This window comes from Rhinolophus ferrumequinum (assembly GCF_004115265.2).
Source record: "Rhinolophus ferrumequinum isolate MPI-CBG mRhiFer1 chromosome 5 unlocalized genomic scaffold, mRhiFer1_v1.p scaffold_110_arrow_ctg1, whole genome shotgun sequence".
Lineage (NCBI taxonomy): Eukaryota > Metazoa > Chordata > Mammalia > Chiroptera > Rhinolophidae > Rhinolophus > Rhinolophus ferrumequinum.
The window spans coordinates 11,782,927-11,801,850 of NW_022680355.1; the positions used below are offsets into that span (position 1 = coordinate 11,782,927).

At 36.5% G+C, this 18,924-nt stretch overlaps 1 protein-coding gene across 6 annotated transcripts in view; it reads left to right on the forward strand.

Moving 5' to 3' along the window:
- TASOR2 (transcription activation suppressor family member 2) overlaps positions 1–18,924 on the forward strand; it is a 74,508-nt gene that overhangs the window by 14,128 nt on the left and 41,456 nt on the right. For all 6 annotated transcript variants that reach the window (XM_033100695.1, XM_033100691.1, XM_033100693.1 and 3 more), the window contains 3 exons: positions 10,027–10,172; positions 10,463–10,558; positions 11,832–11,904. In XM_033100695.1, the coding sequence (XP_032956586.1) occupies positions 10,168–10,172; positions 10,463–10,558; positions 11,832–11,904 (174 nt within the window). In that variant the 5' untranslated portion in view covers positions 10,027–10,167. The remainder of the gene's footprint in view (positions 1–10,026; positions 10,173–10,462; positions 10,559–11,831; positions 11,905–18,924) is intronic.

The following is an 18,924-nucleotide window of genomic DNA, read 5'->3' on the forward strand; positions in this document are numbered from 1 at the left end:
AGCTCCAGGGTCCAGTTGCCATTGCTAGTTGCAGGGGGCACAGCCCACCATCGCTTGTGGGAGTTGAACTGGCACCTTGTGGTTGAGAGGATGCACTCCAACCAACTGAGCCATCCGGGAGCTCAGCAGCAGCTCAGCTCAAGGTGCCGTGTTCAATCTTAGTTGCAGGGGATAAGTCGAGGAGTCGAACTGGCAACCTGTGGTTGAGAGCCTACTGGCCATGTGGGAATCGAACCGGCAGCCTTCGGAGTTAGGAGCATGGAGCTCTAACCGCCTGAGCCACTGGGCGGCCCCTCTCTTACTTTATAAGTTCTTGAATTGACTCTTCAGTTAATTGATTTTCAAATGTTTTCTTCTCTAATATGTACATTTAAAACTAACAGTTCCTTGTAGTATTTTAGATGCATCAAGATAGATAGGTGGTGTTTCATTGTCATTCAGTTCAAACCCTTTTAAATTGCATGATAACATTGTTTAACTTATGGATTATTTATAAATAGGTTTTTATTTAAATTTCCAAACATGGGCTCTTGAGATTAACTTTTTATAGTTGCATGTAATTTTACTGGATTTTGGTCGGAGCTGGTGTTTTTGTACGGGATCAATATTTAGTACTGAACACATTTAAATATATAGTTCAGTGAGTTTTGGTAAATGTATGCACTCTGTACTCAACCATACCAATAAAAAATAGAGGCTATTTCTGTCCCCCAGAAAGTTCGCTTGTGCCAACGTCACTTGTGATCAGTTTCCCTATTACCCTCTACCCCAGGCCACCATTGGTATGATTTTTCTCACTACAGATTATTTTTGTCAGTTCTATAACTTCATATAAATGGTATCCTGCCGTGTGTAACCCTTTTATGTCTGACGTTTTTTGCCACAGTTTAATGTTTTTAGGTTCATGCATGTATTAGTTTTTCTTTTTATTGATGTGTGCTATTATATTGTATGAATATGCCATAGTTTGTTTATCCATTCACCTGTTGATAAACACTTAGGTCATTTCCTATTTTTAGCCTACTATGAATAATGCTGCCCTGAACATTCATGTATAGATCTTTTTGTGGACATATGTTTCATTTCTCTTGTAAATATCTAGGAACAGAATTGCTGGGTTATAGTAAGTGTGTGTTTAACTTTATGAGAGACTGCAAAACTATTTTCCAATTGGCTATATAGTTTTATATTTCTACCAGGAATGTGTTAGAGTTTCAGTTGTTCCTAATCTTTGGCGATACTTAGCATTTTCTTTTAATTTTAGCCATTCTAGTGGGTGACTAGAACTTGATGGTTTTAATTAGCACTTCCCTGATAACTAATAGTAATGTTGACCATTTCCCCATGTATTTATCATTAGTACGTCTTCTGTGAAGTGTGTCTAAGACTTCTTTGTATATTCTGGACAGAAGTTCTTCTGAAATATATTCAGCTTCTTAATGATGTCTTTTGAAGATCAGAAGGTGTAATTTTTTGAAGTTTAATGTATCAGTTTTTCTTTTATGGTAACTGATTTTTATGTCCTCAGAAATCTTTACGTGACCCACAGTCAAGATTTTTTTCCTATGATCTTTTTCTAGTAACTTTATAGTTTTAGCTTCTTTGTGTTTAGGTCTGTGATTCATTTCAAGTTGAATCTTATGGTTTGAAATAGGATTGAGGTTTATGGATTTTTTCTATTTTGGTTGTTATAGCACAATTTGTTGCAAAAATGTGTTTTTCCCTATTGAATTATATTGGCAGTGTTGCTGAAAATCTAGTATCTGAACTCTGTGCTGTTCTATTGATCTATTCATGTTTACATCAACACCACAGTTTTGACTATTTTAATACGTAGCAATTTGGAAATCAGATTTTGAGTCCTTCAGCTTTGTTCTTCTTTTCCAGAATTGTTTTGGCTGTTCTAAATTCTTTGAATTCCCATACAAGTTTTAGAATCGTGTTACCAGTTTCTGCACACACGGATTGTGTTGAACATCTATAGATTAGTGTTGTATCGCATCACCTCCCTGCAAGGTCACAAGCTAGGCAAGTAATGTTAGAGCACAAGTCTAGACTGGAGCTGGACGACATGGCTTCGCGAAGGAGGTCTCCAAAAACGCTTGATGTATCTGTCTTTTCAGAGGATATTTTTAGTTCTCTAAGTACATTTTTAGGCCAAAATAATGATTGGTAACTAAAAATTAAGCAGAGGCAATTTGAAATTCTGAAAAATAAAACATGGTGTAAGAAAAGAAATTGTGGCTCAAGCACGATTAGTGCATTCAATTTAGTGAAACATCAAATACTAATAGAACAAAAATAGTGATACAACTGAGAGGACAGGAAGAAGTGTGTGTGTGTGTATGTATGTAGGTATTTTTTCATTAAAGGAATATCTCAAGTTTATACAGGTATTTTATTTAGAAGCATGGTGTTATACCAGAAGATACAGCTAAAGTTGAAAGTGGTTGCTTAAGAGGAATGAAAATAGGGCTCCCTGGGAAGGTGGAGGCTGCGACTGATAAGCCTAGTGGTATTTGGCTTTTTATTTAGTGTATATGCTTTGTTGACATTTATTTTTAAAAAGAAGGGGAAGAAAGTTTAAAAAGCTTTATCAAAGTCACAAAGCTAGAAAGACGTGGCTTCAAAATCTAGCCTTGCCAAGCTTTTGATTCCAGAGGTTCATGCCCTTAATCGCTTGTTCTGCTCCCTCCCTTCAGTATGAAGAGGAGATCTCCTGAACATAACTTTGTGACACATATTCTGAAATTATGACCTAAATGTTAAAGACCACCCTTTTCGATAGGCAGCGGCTCTTTCAGTTTTCTCCTATAATCTCCATCTTCATTTAGAGCTATACATATAACAAGGCTGTGGTAAATATCTGTGGAACGCTGTGAAGTATGATTAATGTGAGCTGGAAAAATCTTAAGACATCGGAGAAACTAGATCTTGGGCTAGGCTTTAACTATGGGGAAAATTTAGACGTGAGTCGGGAGGGGTGTGAAAATCAGACTATATATAACTAATGATGGACATTACATGAATAGTGATCTGAGTCAAGAGTGTTTTGCCTGTGTGCCTGGAGGGAGATAGGATTATTGAGTAACATGGGAATCAAGCAGTCAGAGCTTTAAATACCTTATATTTTTAAGTTTCAAGTTTTCACAGAAGTTATATGAACGTCTGATAACTACTAGGGTATACATGTTTCTGTATGGCAGCACATAAAAAAGGAATTTGATAAATTGTCTAGTTCAATCACAATGCCTCATACGTGACAGGCCTTCAGTAAGGGCAGTTTGTAGCGTCTCGGGTGTTAGATACTGAAAGGAGCCTAAGGAGATAATTACGACTAACTGAGGCCTTAGAATAAACAACTTAACAAAGTCCATAGTTAATGTGCTGTCAGCTGCCAAGGGACATTTATTCACATATGAAAAGACCCAGAAGCAGGACAGCTGCAGGTTAGTTCATTCACCAGTTTCAAGGACGTCATCAAGGATCTGGGTTCTTTTGTTTGGGTCCATCCTTAGTGCCGTGGCTGATGTGTCTCATCTTGGTTGCAGGGAGGTCCAGGCCACAAACGCAATCTTCAGACAAGGCCCTAAGGCTAGAAAAAAGATGGAGGCAGGAAGAGTACATCTTTTCCTCCTGTTCTTTTGTAAGAAACCTTTTCCATAATTCTCTTTGTAGAGTCCATTCACATCACATTGGCCAGAATTGAGTCACATGTTTATTCCTAAAACAGTCACTAACCAAAGAGTAAAACTACCATGTTGAGTTTAGAGTAATTAAGATACACCACCCCACCACCACCACCCTGCTCCCAAGGCCTCTCCTGAAGCCTGGGATCACCCAATCCCTAAACAAAATTGGGCGAAGGGAAGGAAAAAGGGCATGATAATTGGGAAGGCAGTCAGGTCAGTGTCATCACCACACTAGGGTCTCAGAACAAGTCAGTGAGAGGCCTCTGCGCTGGAACCCGGTCTCCTGATTCCCAGTCTCCCCTCTTCACATAAATAACCTGCTTGCTTACTGAATAAATATCATCAATATTGCTAATTTTTCTAAAGAATCTTGAATATATCTACATAATTCTGCCTCGAATCCTTTTTGAAAAAAAGCTGTACTATTATAAAACTACACGTGCCATTTTTTACAGTATGTTAAATCCCTTAAATATAAACGAATTGCAGTTCTTTTTGTGTATCTTGAAGCCTCTGCATTTGCTCCTGCTACTTTCATTGCCTAGAAAACACACAATAGTGCCCTTTTTTGGTTTATCAATTTGAATACTACTCACATTTTCAAGTATCAATGCCTCTATGAAACTTTTGTTGACATATCCCCGTCTCGGTGAAATTGGTTGTTTGTACCATTATGCACTCGTTATTTCCAGGTTCCCCTACACATTTACAGTACTGGTTTCTTGACAGCTTGCGTTCCTTTTCCAGTCTAAGAGCTTTCATTGTAGAGATTCGTATTTGTCTAATAAATCCAGGGTATAGCGTAGTCCTGGATAGATACTAATTTGCCACTAATAGTTTTGTTTAATGAATGGATGAATCATATACAACTAATTTGGGTGTGGGGAGAGATTTTATTTGTGTTCTATCTGATTTTGTTTATTTCTAACCAGTAGAAATGGATGTTTCTGTAATCTCTACTCTTCATTTTGAAAGATTTTTTTTTCTTGCAGTGAGGCAAAAGTGATTCCTATTAGCATAATTTTATTTTGTGAACAAATTTTCCTTAGAGCTTAAGAATATTGGAGGAAAAGCGTTTTATTCTGTGTGTTACTGCTTATAGAGCAAATTTAGCCCTTAGCCCTGCAGTTGTTAAAGGAGGGTAAACATTACAGAATTATACCTAATGCAGATTAGATGCTCAGTGAACATTTGTTTATATAGTAGATAGATATACCATAAAAGAGCTATTCACTTTATGGTTTAATTTTTTTCTTTTTCATTTTAGCATTTATGACATTAACAGAGAACAGGACTATGTCAAGAATTCTGGGGGTATACTTGGTAAAAGTGAATTAAGACCAACCCTCCTAAGCTACCTTCTCTCTTAGAGAAGGACTGAGACAGGGTTCATATCAGACAAGAGTGGGTATTAAACTAAATGCTGTAAGTTATTACCAATGAATCCAAAGTAGACCAGTATAATTTTTTTTTTTTAATTTTTTAACAGTACAGGTCTTTTATTTTTTATACCTATCGTGCCGTGAATTCATAGGGAATGGATTCCCAGCAGCTCGGCTCCTTTCTGTTGGTTCTCCAAAGGGGCTTCTCTGCGCCAGGCCAGTCTGGCGTTCAGTTGAAGGCAGGTGCCTTTGTCTTTGGCTTTCTTCTTTTTCTGATATTTTCTGTCACCCGTTTCAGGAAGCTGTTCTCGGCTCTTAAAGTGCTTAATATGCTCAGTATGTACATTAATTCTCTTGGCAAGAATCTTGACCTTAACTTGTTTGTGTAATAAAATAGTGCCGGCCACGTGCTGGGTAACATAGACCCTTCCAGTTTTGCCACAGGACATTTGTGGGCATTCTTTCCAACAGTTGCCCGTTCCCTTGATGTCTACAGTATCACTTTTCTTGTCGAGATGTCGTGTATGCAGCCAAAGGAACAACTCCATGTTTTCTAAAAGGCCTATAGAACATACAGCGGGGGCCTCTCCTCTTTCCCCTGTGTGTTGGTCATTTTGAACAATTAATGTAAGATGGTGGTTCCAGCCGAAAAGCTAATTTAAAAAATTTTAATCATATAAAATGAAAGGACTTTAAAAAAATTTTCCATTAGCTAAATTCTCTATAATCATTAGTTGGTAGGTGATTAAGTTTTCAAATTACATCAGAAAAGATACTGTTTAAGGAAAATTGTCACATTCCTCTATTTGTATTTCTTTGAAATTATGGTTCATTTTACTTGAATCTGAATTGAGATATTTTAGTTAGAAGTAATACATGGCTTATATAGGAAAAACCTAAATTGTAGTAATATATATAAAGTAAAAAGTGTAAGTTCCTCTCTTACCCACTTCCCAGTCTCAATAACCATTGGTTTAAACACTGTTTAATTTGGTTTCCCATCTTTCTAGATTATTATCTACATTTTCAAACACATAATTTTTAATGTATATTTTTAACCAAAATGACATTACATAATGTATGTTATTTACTCCATAGAATATAATAGATATCTTTATATGTTAGTATGTACAGATTTACTTCAGTAGTTCCAATGCATTTCCCTGTTGATGACAATTTAGGGTATCGCCAGTGTTTTTTGCTATTATAGATTCTGGTGCATGGAGCACCCTTGTACATATATCCTGTGCACTTACGCTAGTGTTTCTGAGGAACAGAGTCCAGAAATGGAATGGTTATTCAGTATGCACATTTCAGTTTTTGTTAGGTCCTGCCAAATTGTGCTCTAAAAATGTTGTATTTATCTTAACTGGCAATTCTTTAATATCTTAAAAGTAATGGTAATTAATACATTTTAGGATTAGATGATTAAGGGATGGGCTGTTCCTTCAATAGCTGTCACATGGCCTACTTAGACGAGTGAGGTGTGACGTCACAGATAGGACTATGACACAGATAGTATGATAGATGTAGCTTGCAGTCTGTCTCTAGGGAACCCTAATAAGGGCCTTTTAATGGCAGGTGTTGGGTTCTGAGTGTTTCTATCTTTGGTGAGTGCTACTGCTTAGTGCACAAACAGGAGATGGGTTATGAAGTTCTGGGAAGATGGAGAGTGGCCAATTTTTGTCAGAATTTTGTGACATCTACATCGTCGTCATTATTTGCTTACAGATCAGATGCTTATAGAATGAAAAGAGATACCTGTGGCATAGCATCAGAAGTTGATTTATTATTTTCTGATCCCTTTTATTAGAAATTTAAAACAGGGCCGGCCCAGTGACTCAGGTGGTTGGAGCACCGAGCTCCTAATGCCGACGTCTCCGGTTCGATTCCCACATGGGCCAGTGAGCTGTGCCCTCTATAGTTAAGATTGTGAACAGCTCTCCCTGGAGCTGGGCTGCCCCGAGGTTGGCGTGAGCTGCCATTGGCTACTGTGTGCCCCACGAGCAGCCAGTGGCCAGCGTGTGCCAGTGTGAGTGGCTGGCAGCCGGCGAGAGCTGCCGTGAGCCGACCGAAGACTGGTGACCGACTGCGGGTGGGCGGGGGTGGCGGGTGGGAAGGCTCATAATACAGCATGGGCCAGGGAGCTGTGTCCTACTGAGAAACAATGGCGGGGGGAGAAGGAGAGAAAAAAAAAATTAAAACAGAAGTGTCCAAAACCAGAAACTCACTGTCTCTGTGACAAATATTGAAGAAGGAGAGTTAGTGCAGGGTACTTTGAGCAGAATCCAACCTGTATCAAGCTTGATTTGACTTTTCAGATTTAATTCACAAATAGAGAAATGTGCTCAAAGCCAGGTGCTACAGGAAAGCATACTAACTCAATTTCTATAGAGCTTTTGTGATTGAACTTAAATTTTCTCTGTGTGCTCTCTATTGATCACGTGAGCCCGAAGGAACACTCCACTTTAGAGTCAGGTACTTTTCAAGTTACTTTCTTAGATGTTGTTTTAGGTTTCTTTGTGGAATAGTCCTCTCTTCATTCTCCTAATTTTCTCATAACCTTGAATATATAAATAAAACACATGCATTGCTCAGCAAAAATGAGGTCATTCGCTTATTTGGTACTCATATTGTTTTGTCTACTAGTTAGACTCGTAAATGAAAGTATATTGTGTAAGAAGAGACAATGTCAAATAATTTCTCAATAAAATTCTCATCTACTTATTTATAGAGCAGGAAACTTGTGCTTTCTTGAGAGTATAATTGATGTAATATTCATCTATTATGAAGTCATGAAAGAGTCAAGATTTACGGTGATTTTCTAACAACTTGGCTTTTGACATGCTTTTCCTTCTAACTGTAAAATGATTACTTTTATAAATATATTGTTATTTGGAGAATGCTGACTTAAAGGGGAAGCATTTTTAACCATAAATACATAATTTTAGAAATAAAAATATGTAAGTACAAAGTAATTTATTTCCTACTGTTTCTCCTTGTTTATTTTAAATCATTTATTAATAGCTTTATTGGGAACAGTATTCTACATACTGGTGTAAATTAAGTATTCTCTGACCACATATATTTGGGAAACACTGTGAGATAGGTTTTTCTTTTGTTGTTGCACTGTTTTTTACAGTTTTCAGTATATTGTTCATTGACATTCAAATATCGGGATATATGTAGTATTTAGTACTTCTGAAACTTAAAATCTGTGCCTACCTATTAACATCTTGCAGATTTTGGAGAAGTTGATAAACGGAAACAGTTCATTTCTGAAGCTGTGACACCATTTATATTTCACTGCAAGCAATATATTTCTTAAATATTGAGCCTCAGAGTACACTTAGATTTTTTTTATTATATTGCCTTTTTAAAAACATTAAATACAAGGTTTCCAGAATTATAATTTTTGAAAGAATCCTGATTTGTATTTGAGCTACCAGTATAGATTATTTGTAAGATGAATTTGCAAGTGCCTAGGCTTCCGAGTTTGTTTTGAGTAATGCAGCTAAAGAAAAGCCATAATTTTAGTTATTATCACGAGTGTTTTGCTATTTTAATCTCTTTAGAATATCCTTATTTTGTACAGCATTGGTATACTAATACTGAAGGAGAAAGTGAAATGGAGAAAAAGTAAAACAATTGATATGGATCAGATGTACGAACTTCAGAATATTCTTAAATATTTCATCCTCTTTCCTTCCTTCCTATTTATAATCTTTCATCATTGGTTCTAGGAAGTTTTGCATTTTTAAACTACCTTCATATAATTGAAGTGTTAGGATGGTTTAGTCCAAATTAATTTTACTGAAATGTTTGTTTTCATTTCTGTGATAGTGTAGCTTCTTTCTTCTTTTCTTACCTGTTGTTTGCTCATAAGTTAATTTTAATTAAAATGCTATTTTTCCTGTAACTTTTGAACCTTAATGTAATTTGCAGAGTTCTGGTAAGAGTAGGAAGCTGTATTAATGTACTTATTTGTACTCTATGAGTAAAATTTCCAGTGTAGAAATGATTCCATTCTCTTTATTATTTATAAACTATTAATAACAGTTTGTACCCCACACGCATACCTTGTTAAAGAAAGTAAAGAGGATACAAATTGAATGGTTAACAAATCAAACAAATCAAATGGTTAAATGTTACGAGAATTCATTAATTAGGCTCAGTTCTTGCCAAAGTGAAGACTTGTAAAATCAAAAGGTACCAAGACTCAATCAAGAGAATTATTGGATTGAGTAAGCAATACTCAATTACAAAATACGCCTCTCATGGACGTACATATCAGAATCTGTGGGATAGCAAGCACATGGGTATGGTTTGAAAAAAGCACTTTCAAAAAATAATAAAGTTTTGTTTTTGTAAAATGAAAAACATGATTTTATAATACAACCCATAAGAAGTAAAGTTCAGTAGACACATCTAAGCTGGTGAGGAAACCCCAAAAATCCAATGATTTCTAATGTGTTTGCTGAGTGTGTAATAGTCGGCTTCTTAAAAGGAATGTAATAGACTTACTTGGGGATTTGATGAGAAGATGGGAAGGGAAAGTTTATTAAAATATGGCATAGGTTTCAAAATCATAAAGATGAGAAACATTGGTCTAAGTGATTGCTAACCGTTAACTTGACAATACAGTTAGTTAGATCTTCCTTTACCAACTGCAGTTATAACAGCTTTAAACTATAAGGCATAAGGGATCTGGCAGGATATATTTTACTCTTGTATTAAAAGTAATTCATCTTCAGTTGTAATCCATTTAGATTATTTTCTTTACATGAGAGCTCTTTTAAGTTAAGATAGTACAGATATGACAGCCAAAACACTTTGTGAAAGTCTTACATAGGAAGGAAGTAGATGAGGTGTTCAGGGGTATTTAGTGTGCCAAAAACGTCCATCCTTCAGTTATCTTAAACAGTTGCATTATTTTTGTTTGTGTTTTACAGTTTTTGAAACAGTGTCTTTGAGTTCAGAGTCTCTCTTCCAGAGGGCAGTTTCAATTCTCCATACTTCTTACTTGGACTCTGCATCTGAGCATGGTTTTCAGTACAGTCAAGTGACTTTGGTGAAAAATGACATTTTCTTAAATGAGGTGAGGTGGTTGGTGCACACTGTGTCTCTGTGTGTTAGTTTTATTTTAGCTTTAAAGAAATAGACCCATCATTTTGGGTAAATAAGCCTACTTCTTTTAAGCTATCACTTTTCAGATAAAAGATCCTTGGAAATAGTTGGAGGGTAATAATAATATATTCTAGGGAATAGAAAAATGATAAATTTTGTTAGTCTTTTAGCAGGAGGAATTCAGATGATGCATTTTAAAAAATTAATTTGCAGGGCAGAAATAACATATTTATAGCTTTTGGTTATTCTCTCTTTACACAGTATAAAACTTTTTACCAAGAAAAGAAAGCAAGTAACTATACTCAGGAAGAACTTCAAGAAACTTACGGGTTTCTTCTGTTTGAAACTGAAAAGCAGGTAAGGGAATTAGGTTGTAGCAAATTAATTTTGTGATATTAATGTACAAAACTAAAGATATCATTAAACTTAAATATTGGTATTTCAGTTATGTAAGAATTGTAAGATTACTGTTCATCAGTGTTTTTTGTTACTTAGTTTGGTAGCAATGCAAATGACAGTGAAAGCTAGTTATGAAAGAGATTTGATTTCTACAACTTTTTATAGGTCCTTTTTAGTTTTACCTTAAGTGCATTTGTAAGCTCATGGTGAGATTTAGATTCTTAAATACCAGTAATGCCTTTTGATGGAGTGAATGGATATTTGTCCATTCTGTATCATTATTTACATAGATACTGTCTGTCCCTTGTGGAGGTTTTTCAAGTTTAAATTCCATGGTTTTGGGATAAGATGAACACTTCCAGCATTCTAGTTACTTGGAATTGTTTCATGCCTGTCTTTGAAGATTGAACATCTATATTGTTGCTTGTACCTAACTTGTGGGAGAAGGAAACTGTGCAGGCTATGTCTCCAAAGATGTGTATGGCATCTAGATGCAATTTTAACATGATTCAAAGGTAATGTCTTGGTTTGGTTAATGATTTTTAAAGAACAAGGGTGGGCTTATTTTTAAAATGATTAATATTACCGTATTTTCCTGAAAATAAGACCTAGCCAGTCAGTCAGCTCTAATGTGTCTTTTGGAGCAAAAATTAATACAAGACCCAGTCCTATATTGTATTATATAAGACCCGGTCTTACAGTAAAATAAGAGTAAAATATATAGTAAAATATATTATATAAGACCGGGTCTTATATTAATTTTTGCTCCAAAAGACACATTAGAGCTGATTGTCCGACTATGTCTTATTTTTGGGGAAACAGAATAAAAGATATATAATAATACTGGAAGTTTATATATTTCCTTAATCATCTACTTCCAAGTAAGATACGTTATGGATTCATACTACAGAAGACATTTGGGGTAAGATATCTTCAAATTTAGTGATTCCAAAGCTATAATTGGAAAATTAATCTTTAAGAGAGGACTTATCTGTGATCTTGTTTAATTTGGTTTTGCTGTTGACGTTTTTGTTAACAGAAATGGTAACATTTCATGAAAAACTTTCAATTATTAACCAGAACACAATTGTCTCACATAAGCTTGCTTTGTGCCATGAATACATATAGTATATGGATTCTTAATTTATTTGAAAGTTTATAGAGTATAGTGATATTTCATTAACTCTCCCAAGACTGATGTAATAAGCAAGGTACTGTCTTTTGTTTAAAGGCAAAGTTGGCATGTCAGCGTGGACTCTGTATTGGCAGCAGTGCTATTACCACTCTGGGTGACCCAGCAAAAGGTAAGTGTGTAAGAAAAAAGAATCTCTTCTTTTACAAGATGAAGTAGGGTTTTGTTTATTTCATAACGTACCCATATTAAAAACCAGTTTCATTAATGATAAATAAGAATCTTTAGAATCAGAACTTTATAAATGAGCTTTGAGTGTAATAGGAGTGATATGATCAGAACTGTTTTTTACAGGTTTTTTGGACTAGAACAGATACTGAAGTATCTTTCAGTGCCAGTAGATCATGACAGTCATACAGGGCTGGTGAAGTCCTCTTCTGTGTTATCATAATGGCAATAGGAATAGAGAATAGATAGAACTAAGCAAACTTGGCAACTATGGAATGTGAGGAGGAAGAGAAAGGAAATAATCAAAGATAAGGGTTTAAACTTACACTACAGTGATATTACTAATAGAAGAGACACAGAAGGAGCGGAGATTGGTAGGGAAGCTGGTAAGTTAAAAGAGAAAGCTAATCTTGTGGTAAGAAAATCGGTTAACCCTAAGTTTCTTTAAGCTTTAGTTTTCTCAGCTGTAAAACAGATAAAACTGTCTTCTAGATTTGTTGTAAAGATGCATGCATGAGACTGTGTAAAGTGCTGAGCACAGGGCAACCTAGTAAACGCTCAGTAAGTGAACACTACTACTTTCATGAGTTAAATTTGAGAAATAATGGGATTTTTGTGTTTCTGGAAGATATCCTGCTGGTGGTGGAAATAGTTGGGAAAGGGATTGGGAATGGAAGTTGAGGGTCAAGGTGGTGGGGGTTGGTCTTAGTTGAAGCCCTTCTCTACATGGGACAGTAGAGAAGGAAAGGATGGCAAAGAACAGAACTTTCGGATCCTTGTGGGACCGAGAGGTGGGGGAATGGGGAGGGTATAGAAGGAGGAGGAGTCAGAAGCAGTCAGATGGATGAAGAATCAGGAAGTGGATTTTTACAGGAATCAGGGATCTAAGGAGGGGATTAGCTGTACCAGCTGCTGCAGAATTTGGAAAGCAAGACAGAACTTCATGGCTAGATTCCTGCTGACTTTTTTAAAAATAGCTTTATTGAGATAAAATTCACCTACCAGTTTTACCCATTTAAAGTACAAAATTCGGTGATTTTTAGTATATTCACAGAGTTGTGAACCATCATCACAATCAATTTTAGACCATTTTCATCACCGTAAAAAGAAATCCTGTACCTATTAGCAGTAACTCCCATTCCACACTACCTCCAGCCTAGGTAACCACTAATCTACTTTTTGCCTCTGGATTTGTCTTTTCCAGACAGTACATATAAATGGAGTCATGTATGATTTTTGTGACTATTATCTTTTATTTAGTGTTTTTAAGGTTCATCTATGTTGTAGCATGTACCAGTACTTCATTCCCGTTTTGGTTGAATTATATTCCATTTTATGGTTATACCATGTTTTCTTCATTCATTCAGCAGTTGATGAACATTTGGTTGTTTCCACTTTTTGGCTATTACCGTGTTTCGCCAAAAATAAGACTTAGCTGGACAATCAGCTCTAATGCGTCTTTTGGAGCAAAAATTACTATAAGACCCGGTCTTATATTATGTCATATAAGACCCGGTCTTATGTTACTATAATTTTTGCTCCAGAAGACGCATTAGAGCTGATTGTCCGACTAGGTCTTATTTTCGGGGAAATATAGTATTAAAAATAGCTGCTATTAGCTGCTATGTACATTCGTGTACAAGTTTTGTACAGATATGTGTTTTCATTTCTCTTGGGTATATACCTAGGAATGGAATTGCTGGATAACTGTAAAACAAAAATTTTAAAACTTACGTTCAGCTCTTCTAAAAGACATAAAAAAGGATAAATTCATAACCCAGTAACATTTTACATAAAATCTTTTTTTCTTTTTGCCTATTCTTCTTCACCCCCCCTTTTCTATTCATTATGAAAAATGCTAACAGAGAAAATAGTGAGCATGATATAATATACCCATCATCACCTAGGTTTAGCATAATGTTTTACATCATTCCCTTCATTTGTTTAATTTTTTCTTTTCTTCTTTTTGTTTTTTTTGACTGAAGAATTTGACAGTAAATTACAACTAAACACCTCAGCTTACATCTCTTAAAATAGAAGGCCAGTTTTTTTCTGCAGTCCCGTGATTTTATTGTTGATGTTTGAGAGGCTTACTTCAGTAGCATGGTGGAGTGGAAGCTGCATTGTTCCTAACAAAACACACACTGGGGATGAGGAGAAAATGGCACTACTGCCTGTGTATATTTTACAGTTTTTGGCTCAAATAGAAATGGGTAGTTCTGTGTATAATGGTAATGTTTTATATTAATGTAGTGTTTTAGTTTTAAAAGTGTATTGCTCTTTTTAAATCTTCCTGAGTACCCTGTGGTTTATGTATCTGTGACCCAAGCGCACCCTCCCTCGTAAGTGACATACTCCTCAGTCACATGGTTGTTATTAGTAAGTGGAAAACTGGGAACTGGAACCCAAGCTTCTGACCCTCAGTTATTGCTCGTTCCACTATACCAAAGTGTTCTCACCATTGTCTTATATTTCAAAAGAGACACCTTCATTCAGGAATACCCCTGAAATCTGTCTTTGCCTCCTCATTCTCACTGATGCTGCCGTGTGGGGGTCCTCCTCTCCTGTCTCAACTCCTACAGTAGCTTTCTAGTTGTTCTTGCCTCTGGTCTCTCCCCTGTATAGACTCAGATTTGAGGAGTCTCTGCTCCCTACAGAATAAAGTCTAAGCTGATTAGCAAGCCCTACAACGGTCTTTACTGTTGAGTTCCAAGCTTTCTTTTCAGCCTCAACTTTTACTACTTTCTCCCTTGTTCCAGCACTGGCCTACTGTTCTAAATAATGTGTGTTCTTTTATGCTTCCGTACTTTTGTTCACTCTATTCTCTACTTAGAATTTTGTTCCTCTCTCTGTCTAAAGGACTCCTTTCCCAAATTTAATTTTTTCCATATCTGTGTGTCCTCAGGTATAACATATGTCTGCTAAATATTTAAGTACCTACTATATGTTGGGCTATGATGTGGCTACAGTAGTGAACAAAACTAATATATCCCCTGTCTTACTGGAATTTACAGTTTAGCAGAATAAGCTGCTTGAAGATTGGGACCTTGTTTTATTTCCTTTTGTGTCAAAGCTACCTAGCACAAACCTGCCATTTAGTAAACCTCAGCACATAGTATTAAATAAGAGTACTCCCCCCCTTATCTCGTCGTTTCACTGTCTGCAGTTTCAGTTACCTGTGGTCAACTGAAGTCCAAAAATACTGAATGGAAAATTCTAGAAATAAGCAATTCATAAGTTTTAAATTGCATGCCATTCTGAGAAGCATGATGAAATCTCTAGCTGTCCCACCCAGGACGTGAGTTATCACTTTGTTCAGTGTTATCTGCACTATAGAGGCTGCCCTCCCGTTAGTCATTTTGACACCTTCTAAGTTATCAGATCGACTGTCCTGGTATTGCAGTGCTGGTGGTCAAGTAGCCCTGATTTGACTTAATAATGGCCCCGAAGTGCAAGAGCAGTGATGCTGGCAATTCAGATATGCCGAAGAGAAGCTGTCAAGTACTTCCTTCAAGTGAAAAGTTGGACGTTCTCACTTAATAAGGAAAGAAAAAAAATTGTGTGCTGAAGTTGCTAAGATCTGTGATAAGAAATCTCTCCGTGAAATTGTGAAGAAGGAAAAAGAAATGTGTACTAGTTTTGCTATCATACCTCAAACTGCAAAAATTACAGCCACAGTGCGTAGTTAAGTGTTTAGTTAAGATGGAAAAGGCATTAATTACATTTGTGGGTGGAAGACGTGAACAGAAAACATAATTCCAATTGATGGCAATGTGTTCAGCCAGAAGGCACTGAGCCTATATAAAGACTTCATGCAGGGACCCCCTGAAATGAGTGACACCAAGCCATTTACTGCAAATAAGGGATGGTTACACAGATTCAGGAATAGGTTTGGACTGAAAAATGTAAAAATTACTAGAGAGGCTACATCTGCCTATGAAGAAGCTGCTGCCACATTTCCGTTAGAGTTGAAGAAGTTAAGGAGAAAGGATACCATCCAAAGCAAGTCTTCAGTTGTGTTGAAACTGGGCTCTTCTGGAAGAAGATGCCCAATAAAACCTACATTTATAAAAACGCAGAGGAAGCACCAGGACATAAAACATGGAAGGACAGATTAACTCTGGTATATGTATGTGGTAACACTGCAGGGCATATGCTAAAGCCTGGTGTAGCTAGCATACAGAGCAAAGAACCCACGCGCTATCTAAAGCAAAAATTACCTGCCCGTGTTCTAGCAACAATCAGTGTGGGCAACAGTCATCTTGTTTATGGTATGGTTCCACCAACACGTCACAAGAAGAAGGGTGAGTACAGTACAGACATATCTTGGAGATACTGCGAGTTCAGTTCCAGACCACCATAATGAAGCAAATATCTCAATAAAGTGAGTCACAAATTTTTTGGTTTCCAGTGCATATGAAAGTTATGTTTATACTATATTGTATGTAGTCTGTTAAATGTGCAATAGCATTATGTCTAAAAAACAATATACACACTTTAATTAGAAAATACTTCATTGGTAAAAAATGCTGACCATCATCTGAGCCTTAAGCGAGTCATAATCTTTTTGCTGTTGGAGGGTTTTCTGAAACTAAGACAACAATGAAGTTTGCCACATTGACTGACTTCCTTTCATAAACGATTTCTCTGTAACATGCAATGCTGTTGGATAGCCTTTTATCCACAGTAAAACTTTCAAAATTGAAGTCAGGACTCTTAAACCCTGCCGCTGCTTTCTCAACTGAATTTATGTAATAGTCTAAATCCCTTGTTGTCATTTCAGTAGTCTTCACAGCATTTTCACCAGGAGTGGATTCCATCTCAAGAAAAACAATTTAACAACTGCTCATCTGTTAAAGATTTATCATGAGATTGCAGTAGTTCAATCATATCTTTAGTCTCCACTTCTAGTTCTCTTGCTGTTTCGACCACATCTACAGTGACTTCCTGCACTGAAGTCTTCCATGAGGATTGCAATCAACTTCTTCCAAAATCCTGTTAATGTTGATGTTTTGACCTCTTCCCATGAATCACGAATGTTCTTAATGCCATCTAGAATGGTGAATCCTTTCCAGAAGGTTTTCAATTCACTTTGCCCAGATCCATCAGAGAAATCACTGCCTATAGCAGCTATAGCTTTATGAAATGTATTTCTTAAATAAGAAGACTTGAAAGTCGAAATTACTCCTTGATCCATGGGCTGCAGAATGGATGTTATGTTTGTCGGCATGAAAACGACATTCATCTCATCCATCTCCATCAGAGCTCTCGAGTGACCAGGTGCATTGTCAACGAGCAGTAATATTTTGAAAGGAATCTTTTTTTCTGAGCAGTAGGTCTCAATAGTGGGCTTAAAGTATTTAGTACACAGTTATGTTGTAAACAGATGTGCTGTCATCCAGGCGTTGTTGTTCCACTTACAGAGCACAGGCAGAGTAGATTGAGCAGAATTCTTTTAATAGCCTGTGATTTTCAGTATAAATGAGCATTGGCTTCAACTTAAAGTGAGCAGCTGCTTTAACCCCTAACAAGAAAGTCAGCCTTTCCTTTGAAGCTTTGAAGCCAGGCATTGAGTTTTCCTCTCTAACTATGAAAGTCTGGATGGCACCTTCTTCCAGTATAAGTCTGTTTTGTCTACATTGAAAACCTGTTGTTTAGTGTGTAGCCACCTTCATAAATTATCTTAGCTAGTTCTGGGCTGGTGGTTGCTTCTCCCTCTGCACTTGCTGCTCACCTCGCACTTTTATGTTGTGTTTTTTCCTTAAATCTCATGAACCAGTCTCTGCCAGCTTCAGACTTTTCACCTCTCTCAGCCTTCCAAGAATTGAAGAGAGTGAGGGCCTGGCTCTGGATTTGGCTTTTGCTTAAGGAAATGCTGTGGCTGGTTTGATCTTCTATCCAGGCCACTAAAACTTTCTCCATATCAGCAATGAGGTTGTTTCACTTTATCTTTCATGTGTTCACTGGAGTAGTGTTTTCAATTTCTTTCAAGAACTTTTCCTTTGCACTCACAACTTGGCTAATTGTTTGGTGCAAGAGGCCTAGCTTTCGGCCTATCTCAGCCTTCATATTTCTTTCACACTAAGCCTAGTCATTTCTTGCTTTTGATTTAATGTGAGAGACGTGCAACTCTTTCTTTCACTTGAGAACCTGAGGTCACTGTAGCGTTATTAATTGGCCTGATTTCAATATTGTGTCTCAAGGAATAGGGACGCCCAAGGAGAGGGAGAGAGACAGGAATGGCTGGTCAGAACACAGACAACATTTATCGATTAAATTCACTATCTTATGTAGCAGTGGTTTGTGGCACCCCAAACCAATTATAATGGTAACATCCAAGATCACTGATCACAGATAAACATAACATAATGAAAATGAAAAAGTTTGAAATATTTTGAGAATTACCAAAATATTGTGACACAAACACAAAGTCAGCAAATGCAGTTGGGAAAATGGTGCTGATAGACTTCGTTCAGTGCAGGGTTGCCACAAATTTTCAATTCGTAAAAAAATGCAGTTATCTGTGAAGCACAATAAAGCTAGGAGCAGTAAAACAAGGTGCCTGTACAATAACATATTTTGAGAGAGGAGAGAGAACACATTCATATAACTTCTATTACAGTATATTGTTATAGTTCTATTTTTGTATTAGTTATTGTTAATGTCTTATTATGCCTAATTTGTAAATTAAACTTTGTCATAGGAAAGAACATAGTACATATATATAGAGTTCAGCACTATCCATAGCTTTAGGTATCTACTGGGGGGTCTTGCAACATATCCCCTGTGGATAAGGGGGGGCTACTCTACTTAGTGAGGTTTTTTGTAAAAAATAACTTGAGAATCAGATTCCCATAGACCTTTTCATTGAATGATTGAATGGAGGAAAAAACAAACTTAAGAGTTTTCCAAGAATGTGATACGCTTTTCCAATTATTGTACCCAATTAGAAAATTGATTAACA